Source organism: Calypte anna, chromosome 20, assembly GCF_003957555.1.
Source record: "Calypte anna isolate BGI_N300 chromosome 20, bCalAnn1_v1.p, whole genome shotgun sequence".
Classification (NCBI taxonomy): domain Eukaryota; kingdom Metazoa; phylum Chordata; class Aves; order Apodiformes; family Trochilidae; genus Calypte; species Calypte anna.
In genome coordinates this window covers 14,427,588-14,439,289 of record NC_044265.1, presented here as the reverse complement: position 1 = coordinate 14,439,289, position 11,702 = coordinate 14,427,588, and the positions used below count along the sequence as shown (strand labels likewise).

Here is an 11,702-nt window from a genome sequence, read left to right as displayed (position 1 = left end):
CCTCCTCCTCCTCCTCCTTCACCGCCCCACGCCCGCCGCGCCGCTCGAGGGGGAGGGGAGCGAGGGGACCCGGGGTCCCCCCGCGCTCGCAGCCCCCGGGGAAGCACCCCCCAGGGCTCCGAACCCTCGATGCCCCTGTATCCCGCCGCAGCTCCGCATTCCTCCAGTGCCCCGCACCCTCTCGGGGCTCCGGATCCTCCAATCGGGCCCCGCACCCCGGAGCCCCGTTATCCCCCCACATCATCCGTGACTTCGCATCACCCAGTGCCCCACATTCCCCCGGTGCCCCACATCGCCTCCCCAAGGCTCAGCATCCCTTTCCCGGGGCTCCACAGCTTCCCTGATGCCTCCTTCCCCATCCTCTGGTACCGTCACCCCGGTGTCACACACACAACCCCCCCTGTGCCCACCATCACCCCAGGGCTCAGCATCCCCCGGGGCCCTCGGATCCCCCCGTAGGATCTGAGGATCCCCAGGGCAGAGGAACCCCCAGGGGAGAAGAGGCAGCCGGGGCCAGGCAGAGCCCTCACCCCACCCTGTGCCCACCCGCTCCCCACCAGCCCCGCGCCCTTCGCAGCGTGGGCAGACAAAGCCTCACAAGTTTTACGGTCGCTTTGGGCTTGTTTGTTCTCTCCCTTTTCCGTACAGACCCTTGCGAGGGCAGCGCTGGGGATGAGGAAAGCAGCCCGCGCCTCTCCTGCCCCAGACAAAGCATCCAGAGTCCACGTGGGGTATAATCTTCTCTGCTCACTTGCTATTACTTCTAAATCCAGCGCATAACTGTATAACAGGAGGGAGAAGAAATATGATTATCCTGGTGTGATAGAAACAAGCTTGCAGGGCCAGGAGGGAAAAGCAGGAGGCAAAGTATCCAGACTCTGTGGGAAGGGCCCAGGCCAGCCCCAGGCCTGTACAGCAGGTTCCCCCAGAGCACCCCTTCATCTCTGCAAAACACAGGCATGAAAACTGGGGCTACATGTGCAAAAAGAAAACCCTGCAAGGGAACAAGAGGAGCTGAGAAACCTGGTCTGGATAAGCCTTCGGGTACACTGGAGATTACAGTTCAAATAAACACACACTGCATAGAACCAAAGCTAATTTGCAACTTTGCCAAGTAGATTAAAACCAAGCAAATAGATTTTACTCCTGTTTGGTTTTCCAAATTTTGGAAAGCAAAATGCTTTTGCAGGTTGTGTTTATGGGAGTTCCCAGGGCACTGTCAGGGTGGAATTGGCCCTTGCTGCAAGCATCCACAGGCTCCTCTCCCTTTCTACAGAAACCTTCCTGCCTCTGTTGGCCCCGCTGACCTGCCATCAATCTCCCGCTGGCTGAAACGCCCTCTTTCTCTCTCTTCCCCTCAGTTATCATTTAATTCAGGAGAGCACGTCTGTGCAAAAGGCCTGGCACCAAACAAAGCAGCCCTGGGCAGATCCTGAGCCAAACCCCAACCCTTTTCCGTGTCTCTGCTACACGCAACCACAAAGAGATGCTGAGGGTTTGTTTCTGAACAGTTGAGAGAGTTTGCAGTCACCTCATGGGACAGCAAAAGGTATCTTTAAAGAGGATTCCGTGTTTAGGCTCCCACCAGGCATTTCTGATTCCCTGCTCCAGGCTCTCAGCCCTTCCTGATGAACAAGGGCTGGCAGCTGGCAGCCTGTGCCAGGCAGGCACTGGAGCAGCCTCACCACAGCCCTGAGGAGCTCTGGCATGGACGAGTGGTGGGACATGGCCTGGGGGCAAAGCTCCTCTGCTCCATCACTGGTGCAGCTTCAAGAAGCTGTGAAGTATGGCCAGGGTTGCATGAGCAGGGCCAGGGGCTGCAGGGGCTGGGGAGAGGTGAGGACACCTTGTCACAGGCTGCCCACCCTCTGCACACCATGGCACAGACACACCCCTCCCCAGGACAGAGTGACTCCTGTCAGTCACACGGCTGGACTGCCCAACACTTCCACAAATACTCATCCCAGAAAGAAAAGCCATTTCCACCCCCAGCTGGCATTTCAGACCCATGGAGATAGTGACAGCCAGCTGCAAGAGCCACTCACTGCCACCAGAGACAGGACTGGCAACATCCATTCAGTCAAGCTCCCATCATTTGCTGTCTCTCACTTTGCACCCAACTGTGAGAGTGGGGACCTGTTCCATGTCCTGTGAGCAGCAGGCCTGGAGATCTGAGACAAAGAGCAGCTGAGAGAGGGCTTGTTTAGTCTTCGAGCAGGTAGTGAGAAGCACCAGCACCATGAACTCACCTCAGACTGTTGGCAGCTCCTCTCATGACCCTGGGGCAGGAGGACCTTCTGCTTTCCCTGAAGCCAGCTCCTGCTCCTGCTGAGTTCAGGCTTGGGGGTTCCCATGTTGGGGTACACACAGCATGGGGGCTCTTTCACAGCCTGCAGCAACAATCGTTTCCACTCCCTAGGACCCATCAGTGCTGCTTCTCACCACCACTCCCCAGACAAGATCTCCTGTCCCCAGCACCTCTCCAGAGCTACCCACCAGCCATGCAGCAGCAGGGCTCTGGCTACCAAGGGTGAGTTCTGTCCCTGCTGTGGGGAAGCCACATCGTGCTGCCACATGTGGGAATACAGCCTCCAGCCTCCCCTCCAGCTGGCCTGCCTCTCCCCATCTGGGGGCAATTGCTGTTTACATGGAGATAGGAAGTGTTACCCCTCCTACATGGAGATTTTAGCCCTTCCTGTGGGCTGGTCTGGACCACATGGTACAAACCTCTAATAAAAATAAGGTTTAAAATAAGAGTCATTTATGTAACCAGAACATCTAGCAAGCCTGCAGCTACCAGTGTGCAAACTTCAAATGCAAAGGCACACAAAGCAAAATCTTCACTGCCTCTCTAACAAAGCTGGCCACAAAATCCTCTTCTTCCTAGAAAACAGGATACACCCGCTATAGCCTAATCTGAAGTGAGGAGGCCTCCCCAAACCTCCCTCCTGAGCACACACACTTTCATCAGGAGAAAAGCTGCTCCCAGAGTGCCTGCCAGCAGAGCCCCCTCCACTCTGAAATCCTGGTCTCAGAGATCAGCCTCTCCCAGGAAACTGAACCAACTCCTTCCAAGCTTAGGACAGAGAGTGACATCAGAGAACAGGACAGTGACACCCTGGGACTTGAGCTATTGGAAATATACAATAAGGAGCTTTCCCCAGGTAGCACTCCCAGGTGCTGAGGAAGCTTTTCAAGTTCGGCAGGTGAAATGGAGCTGCACACTGCAGGCCTATCCTCTCATCCATTTTGGAGTACACCATTTTTAATGCTTTCTTTCCCTTCATCCCTGCCCCCCAGCCACTGCTTTTTGCTGCTGCTTTTACTTAGTATTCTGTGTAAGAATATTTCTGTAACTCGAACTCCTGGCCTCAGCTTCTGATGGCTCAATCAACCACACATTCTGCATGAGAATGGTCTGGCACAGGCACCCATGGAGCTGGTGGCTGCCTGGGGACCTCTGCCTGAGGGGACTGGGGACAATCTCCTGCCTGGCACCCCTGCCATCCAGACTGTCACCCATACAGTCCTCCTTCTTCTCTGAGTAAATCTTTTCCAAAAAAAGCAGAGTTCTGTGGCACCCGATGCCACACACCGCAGGCACAGCAGCATCCCAGGAGCTGGGACTGCTGAATTTCCTGGTGATTGTCTGAACAGGATGTTACCAGCACGTATCTCAACTTAAACTCTTCTTCTTGGATCCTGTCACTCAGATTTCCCCAAGAATTTGGTTTGCTGCCTGGTAAATTGCTTAATGAAGTTGGCTCCCTCCTGCATGCTCACACAAGCCCACACGTGTGCACCGAGACCATCCTGAATTAGTTCCTAAAGCATCACCCTAGAAAGACACAGGGAAGGAAAGATCAGGCATGGGCTGCTCCTGCACAGCTAATCCTGCTCTACAAACCAGGCAGAAAGTTGCCTCTGTCCTTGTTTCTGTTTTTCAGGCACACAGTTCAGGTGTACACTGTGTGTACACCACACTTTAAAGACAGAGAGGAATATCGTGTTCACACACTGGCATTCCATGCTACCCAGTCCATACATCTCCCTACAGGAGTTTTAGTTAAGATTTACTGGGTTTTTTGAACACAAGCATATCCTGAGGCTTTAAACAAATCGATGAGGCCAGTTCACCACAGAACCTGATCAACTGTTCCAGTGTGAAAAATCTGCACCCTGTTTTGGGGTCAAATCCTGCAGGCATCCCATAGGTAACTTTTTCACCTCCCCACCTCTCCTCACTGTATGTGACCAGTTCCACCCTGTGCCTGTGGAACAGAAAATCTCCCAGCTGGGAGGTCAAGGGAGAGGAAGCGTAAATGCTATTTCCAGCCAGACCACCAGTAAATATCTCTTAACTCCTCATTATTAGAGGTACTTTGCTGCTTAACTCCTTGTTCATAAACCACTAGTGGGGTATCTTCACAATGAAAGGCACTATAAAATTTCCTGCCCTCTCATTTGCAGTGTTGGTAATAACCCAGAAGCTCTTCGTGCTGCTGCACTTTTACCTTCCCACAAAGGCTTTTCTGCTCTGTCCCTCTGCCCGGGCAGGCAGTTAACTCTTTCCCAGATAAAGCAGACCAGACACATCCACACTGATAGTGAAATAACTGATGGAGAGCATTTTTTTCCCCCCCTGCTCTTGGAAAGCTCTGCAATAGCACCTCAGGGAGCAGGAGTCTTTAAGCCATCAGCTCCATCGTCCTCTGCCGGAACCCAACCAGTTTTTGGGTTTTGGATCCAGGCCTTGCTCCCCAGACAGGGACAGAAAGTACCAGAGGGCGAGGAGGGGTTGCAGAGCCCATCCCCAGCCTGCCCAGCACCTCTGAGCCGAGGAGAGCTCCTGCTCATGGGTTGTGGTGAGAATCGGGTTAAAATGTCCCTCTGAAACCCTGGGACATGGGGACACTTTCTGAGCTGCCTCTTCACCTTCCCTACCCGAAACGCTCCGGTCCCGAGGAGCCCAGACACGGGTGCTCTGTGCTGGGACCTGCTCTGTCCCTGTCACTGTCACCCGGAGACTGTCCCGGGCTCTGCAATTAATTGCAATTAAGTGCGGAGGTGGCAGCTGGAGCAGAGAAATCACACCCCAAGTTTCTAGTCCTAAGTGGAATTTTCGGGGGGAAAAATACAAAAAAACACTTGGCCGATAAACTTGTTTTTTAAAACAATTTACTTGCGGTTTTGTTGTTTGGTTTTTTGGTTTTTATTTTTTTTTTATTTTTTTTTACAGAAAACCAACCCCATTCAGCAGCCTGGCAGACCTCAAGCTTGATCCTCCACATGAGGAGAGCCCCCAGCTCTCTCCCGTTTTGCCCGCAGCTGAGGCTCCACACTTCGAGCAATCAGACCTTTTACTTCCCATGGAATCGATAAAACGCATAAAATAAAATAAATCACTAAATACCTCCAGGGTGGAGGTCTCGGCAGGAGGAGGAGCACACCCCCGTTGGTACCAACACACACTGCAGCTCAGATCCTGGGGGTGACCGACCAGTTTTGGGTAGAAAATCGGGAGTCTGCCCCAAACCTTCCCATCACAATTAACCAAAAACCAGAATTATCACTGCCGCATTCATCAACGAGACCCGGGCTGGGTGACCGGGCACGGTGACACCTCCCCCCCCCAGCCCTCCTCCCGGTGCCACGGCGGTTCAGGGGCTGGGGGGGAGGTGTTCAAAGAGGGGTGATGGGTCTGGGGGTGCCCCCGGTCCCTCCCGGTGCCGGTGCGGAAAGTGCGGCCGCCAATGCTCAGGCTGCGGGCGGCGGGGCCGGGCCGGGCGGGGCGGGCGGAGCCGCAGCCGCCGCCATGGGGCCGCTCCACTTCACCAGCGAACCGGTACCGGAGGCGGTCAGCGGCGACATGCAGAACCTCAACCAGCTCAGTGCACAGGTGGGGCCGGGGGAGGGGGCTCCGGGCCGGGACACGGCGGTACCGGGGGGAGCTGCCAGCCGGGGTGCCGGGCCCAGCTCCCGAACAGCCCCGGTCGGGCCAAGCGGCTCCAGGAGGGGGCCCAGGAGGTCCCACACCCGCAGAGCAGCCCCGGTACCGGACCCCGTGGGGCTTCCCCACGCCGAAGCAGCCGCGGTACCGGGCCCGCTCAGGCCCAAGGTCCCCGCCGGGTCCCAGCCCAGAAGCGCAGCAGTCGTTCCGGTTCCGGTTCTGGGAGGCAGAGCGCGGCCCCGCTCTCCCCGGGGTTCTGCCGAGCTCTGGACTTCGCGGGGGATGCAGGGTGATGGGGCTGGGGTCTCCCCCCCCGGTGATGGAGGTGGGCGGTGGGCGCTCCCTGCCGGGGCAGCCCGGGGCGGTCCCCGGTACCGGGGCTGCCGAATGGGTGGTACCGGGGGAGCCCAGGCATCCCCGGAGCCGCCAGCCCTGCCCAGGGGGTCTGGGGCTAGCAGAGGAGGGGGAGATGCTCTGTCCTACGGGCTCGGGAAACTTGAAAGCAGCCACTAACCCTTTAACTAGTTCTGTGCCCTGCCCTGGTTAGTCTGGTTACCCCACAGGGCTGGTGGAACACGACAGCAGATGTTCCCGTCTTTCCTCACTTCAAGTTTTGGGATTACACAGGCTGGAACAGCAGCTTCCGATTAGCCAAGAGTCACAAAAGCCCCGTGCAGTGCCAGCTACCAGCTGCTCCAGCTCTCTGAGAGTCTCTGGAAAGCATCCACGAACAAATCCCTTCCAAAGGCATCTTGTGGTGCTAAGGACAGGGCTACCTGGCCAGCACGGGAGGTCCAATGGGACCAGTGGCCTGGAAGCAGGTGGAGCCTCACCAAGGTGGTCCATCAGCACCTAAACCTTGGTGCTGGAGGTGGCAAGCTGCTGAGAAATGAAGGCTGCTGATGCCCAGCTCCATAACACTGTCCTGTTTCTTCACAGCAATTCTCAGCACTGACTGACCTGCTCTTCCACTTTCTGACAGAGCCCAAGGAGGTGAGGAATGGGCAGAACCACGAGGAGTTCATGAATGCAGCTCTGGTGAGGAAGCTGCAGAGATAAGATTGTGTCTTTCTCTCGGGCAGGTAGAAAGATTTATGACTCAGCTCTCAGACTTTGCCATCATGAATAAAATCAGCTTGGGCCCCCTGAAAAACATTGTCCGAAGTATTCTTCTGGTACCTAATGGTAAGTGGTATATTTGCATATGCTGCCCTGAGGCCAGGCTATCCATCCCATTCCTGCATGCTGCTAAACCCTGGCTTCAGACCTGCAGTGCACTTGGTGTGCATGGTAAGTGCAAATGATAGCTAAGAATTGGCTTAGCTCAAAAATCCTCCTGTTGAAATATTCCTGGCTGGTGCCTCAGGCTTTGTATTCTTTGCACCCTGCCTGGACACACATTTCACAGGCTTGACTCACTGAAATATTTAGGCATTAAATGCAAGCTCAACACCTCAGTGTTTGGGTTGTTCCTGTAAGTACTTCTGCCAGACCAGCACAGCCTTGTGTTGGCGCTGAGTCTGTGCAGGAACTTCCATCCAGGTGACCATATCCTCAATTCCTACACTGGGAACTGACTTAGTTGTAGGGCTTGTAAAGGAGACATCTGTCCTTGCAGTCTTGTTTTAGAGAAACACTTCTGTGTCCAGCAGCTTCTCATTCATAAACAGTGGTGAAGAGAAGCAGGGGTATTCCCCTTGAATACCCTGGACTCCAGCACTTTATGAGATTACTCTGATATTGTGGCTGCAGTTTGACATGATAATGCATCAAACATGTCCACTGCATGCTCATCCCATTGATCCTCCTTGTTATTAATAGTCCCTTGCCATTATCCCTCAGTTCTGGGCTCCCCATTGCTTTCTTCACAGCAGTGAAGCTGCACACGGCTGCTTCCTGCAGTTGGGCAGAACTTTCATCCCACTTCAAGCCATTTCTCCTGCCCACGAATAAATAATTCCCTTTCCTACGACTGCCCTGAGGATATTTAGCCTGGAACAGGCATTGTCTCCCTCCCCAGCTCTGGCCTTGGTGCTCTCAGTCTCATCGCTCCTCTTTGCCTCCATCGGTCCCAATCCCCATGTAACTTTTCATTTGGTTTGGGAGCAGATTACAGCAGATAACTTTGCTACCCAGACAGAAAGCCACGTGGGACTGGCAGTCCCTTTGAATTTATGAGACTCCTGCTCCTGGCTTCAGAGAACAGAATCCTTGTAAACTTCCATGTGCTGCCTGTGCCCCAGAACAAAGGAGGCAGGCGCAGCAGGGGAAAGTGTTATATGCACACGTTCACACCCATAATCCAGAACACAGCAGGTAGGTCAAATTAGTAGCCTGCCAGCCTTAACAGTTCTCCTTTAACAAGCAAAGGGTCTATAGGAGAGAAAGCAGCAGCTTCAAAACACAACCGCTGCTGCTGTTGCCATGGTTACCTGCAGGGAAATCTCCCCTGCTCCCAGGCACTCCCATACTCCTGACTTTTAAAGCACTGGGCATCTGCAAAGATACCAGCAGGCACAACTGTGTTTCCTATCTTGAGTGGTTTGTTACAAAGCACAGGCCGAGAACCCAGACCTGCCATCCCAGAGTTTATTTGACTCAGTAAAAATCGGTTTGACTCAGTAAAAAGTGATTTTTCTTCTGTGCGTTGTTTATTCAGGTGCCCTGAAGAGGAATTTGTCTTCTGAACATGTCAGAGCAGATTTTATTGCTCTAGGTAGGTCACCTGACTTCCACTAAATAAAAGATAATTAATATTTATCACATATAGTAATCTCATATGGTTTCTTCCACAGGTCTCAGTGAAGAGAAAGCCAGTTATTTTGCACAACAGGTATTAATACACTTTTGCTTGTCTCTCAGCTAACAAAATGCCAGTCTTTGAGTGGGAACTTTTAAAACCCCACCATGCTTCTGAGGTGTGTCAGCACTTTGGGTGTTTTCTTCAAAACCAGCTCAGAATTTTGAACTGAAGATCCTCAGATAACTGATGCAGAGCACTTTGCTTTATGCTGTTTCTGGTTTGTCCTGGCCTCTGCCTCACTGGTTTGGTGATTCCTGCACTTTTCTGTGCCTGTCCTTTGATAGTTTTCCTGCTTTGCATGCTCTGAGCTCTGGGGTCAGGCAGTTATACCAACACATGCACAGATGATGTTACGTTGAACTAGTGTTGAAACAAAACCAGCAAGTTTCATTACAGAAGGGACAAGGCAGATGGAAATCCTAGCAGGACTCCAACCAGCTTTGAAAGCCCTCCCGACCCCATTAGTTTGCCCCTTTGTACACCTCTGCTTTGGGCTTCTGCCATCAGTTTGCCTCCTTTCTGAGTTGTGTTGAAGTCCCAGGTGGCAAACAGAGGCCTTTCTGAACTGATTGCTTGTGTCCCTTTGCTCTTGCAGTGGACAGTGAATTCCCCTACCCTGACACGCCTGGCTGTTGGTCAGACACTGATGATTAACCAGCTGATAGATATGGAGTGGAAGTTTGGAGGTAATAGAGCTAAAACATAAACTGAAGGAGCTGGGAAACTCAACAGCAACTCTCTACTAAATAACTTTTTATTTCAGAGTTTTAGCTAACAGATTATCTCCCTTCTTTCTCACAGTGACTGCTGGGAGCAGTGAACTGGAAAAAGTGGGAAGTATCTTCTTACAGGTAAATCTCCCACATCAGAGGGTTCAGGTTGTAGTGCAGTTAAGGAACAAGCTACTCAGCATGTGGGAAGTAGGGGCTGTGAGAGGAGCTGGGGGAAAGCTGGATCCCCAGGAAGCAGCTCTGCAGCAGGGCATCTGCCTCAGTCTTCTGAGTGCAAGTGCTGGCAGACAGCAGGAACACTGCTGGTGCTTCTCCTCTGAAGGCATCATGTGTCACAGAGGTGTAGCCCACTCTGAAAAGCTGTTCAGAGACCTCAATCTAGTAAAGGTCACGCTGTCTCAGGGAGGGAGGGGAAATGTGATCATTTGTAAGGACTTCCAGAGATCCTAAGGCCTGAGGAATCTATTCCTACACTTCCCAAAAAGCCTGTCAGACACTTTACAGAAAGCTGCCCATCTGAAGCTCAGAGCAGAGTCCTGTACTTCTGCCTTGTCATGGTGCTCCCAATACAGGTTTCTGAATTAAAATACCTCTGCTTTCTCTTCCCTCAAGCTGAAGCTGGTGATTAAAAAAGGGAGCCAAACAGAAAACGTATATATAGGTGAGTTAACAGTTCTGGAAAAGAAGCAACCCTGCCAAGCTTAAGTGAACACAGGCTGCTCTCTGGTAACACCAGAACAGCTTTTCCAATGTTGGAAAGTGTAACCTGAAATCTAAGACTTGATGCCTCTTTTTTTTCCTGCAGAGTTAACTTTGCCCCAGTTCTACAGTTTTCTGCATGAAATGGAACGGGTCAAAACCAGCCTGGAAAGCTTCAGCTGAGACTGCCTGGGTCTGGCCAGGATGTTTAATTTCTCTCTTGATCTGCTCTTTCCCACCTGCTCTTAACACCCTGATAAGAGAAGTCAGGGCTGTGGTGTAACAGTTTGGAAGGACCCATCAGTCCTTCAGAACCTGAAACACTGGCAAGTGCCTACAAATCCACACATCTCTCTTTTTATACTGTTAAGAGAAATTGTGGTCAGAAATATGTGGATGCTTGTATTAAAATAGCAAAGAAATAAACCTGTTCCCATCCTGCTCCTTTTGTACCAGAACTTGATTTTGTGAGAAAGAGAGAAACAAGCAAAGAATCATTTTCAAAACTGCAAGAGTTAAGCAGAGAGGGCAAGGAAAGCATCTGACCTGGTGAATCATTTAGTGCTCACTTCCAAGCCTGGGGATGCTCCAGACCCAGAGCAGCAGAAACTCACTGCCCCATGGTGTCCTGCAGCTCTGCTGAGGGACAGGGAGCACCACAGCTGCTCCTGGTGAGAGCTGTGCACAGAGAGTCAGTTTCTGTGAGAAAGGTGTCACAGAGCTCCTCCAAATCCCAGCTTTACACACAGGTTTTTTAGCTTGCAGAAAACCCTCTCTTTTTCCATTAAGTGTTTTGTGCAGCCCTGCACGAGTGACCAGACCCCTAAAGGAATGCAGGCTGAACCCTGGGTTTGGGAAACAGCTTGGGGAGCCCTGGTGGCAGACCTAGGAAAAGGATTTACATACTTATTTTCCCACATATCAGGCCATTCAGTAGCGTTTCAAGTTTTGTGACATGATCACAGTAACTTTAAAACAAACAAACAAACATTAACCCAGTGAAATCATGCCCTGCAGAACACCCCACCTCCCTCAGGGTGTCAGGAAGAGCTGTTTCAGGGAGGAAGCAGCAGTCTGAAGGGCTGCTCTCTGAAGACAAAAGGAATTTTTCTGCTTTACATTTTCCTCTGCCTGCTCCTATGGTTTCCCCTCGCCCTCCCAGTGCCAGGGCAGCACAGCTCAGCCTTTCCCTGGCCGCGGCGGTGCCGGGGAGGATGCCAGGCCCGGTTATGGGTCAGGAATCCACTGCCTCTCCTCCTCCCCGGTTGGGATTAAGCTGCTGGGGGCTGACACAGGCCGGGGCCCACTGACCCCAAGCACAGGGGTCACCTCCATGCTGCTCCAGTTATCCCCGAGCAGCAGCAGAGCCTCAGTGCTGCCACCCGCTAGCCCGGGGCTCCCTTTATCCCACGCTGTGGGGCAAGGCCAGCTGTGGGGAAACCCACTCATCCTCCCAAACAAGGCAACCGGGGGCAAGCATAACACCAGAGAAACACAGTGACAGGGTGACAGACATGGT

At 52.7% G+C, this 11,702-nt stretch overlaps 1 protein-coding gene across 4 annotated transcripts; it reads left to right on the top strand.

Annotated features, from left to right (window-relative positions):
- Window positions 1–5,773: 5,773 nt before the first annotated feature.
- Window positions 5,774–10,624, top strand: COMMD7 (COMM domain containing 7). Of its 4 annotated transcripts, none has more exons than XM_030463009.1 (9): window positions 5,774–5,899; window positions 6,890–6,943; window positions 7,033–7,135; window positions 8,610–8,666; window positions 8,746–8,783; window positions 9,349–9,439; window positions 9,555–9,604; window positions 10,097–10,145; window positions 10,290–10,624. In XM_030463009.1, the coding sequence occupies exons 1-9, from the start codon at window positions 5,816–5,818 to the stop codon at window positions 10,364–10,366; spliced, it is 603 nt and encodes a 200-aa protein (XP_030318869.1). In that variant the 5' UTR covers window positions 5,774–5,815; the 3' UTR covers window positions 10,367–10,624. The 4 variants fall into 4 exon arrangements, with proteins under 4 accessions (XP_030318869.1, XP_030318872.1, XP_030318871.1 ...); XM_030463012.1 differs by lacking the exon at window positions 5,774–5,899 and adding an exon at window positions 6,218–6,239 and having other exon boundaries at window positions 6,933–6,943; XM_030463011.1 differs by lacking the exon at window positions 5,774–5,899 and adding an exon at window positions 6,218–6,275 and having other exon boundaries at window positions 6,933–6,943.
- The last annotated feature ends 1,078 nt before the right edge of the window (window positions 10,625–11,702 follow it).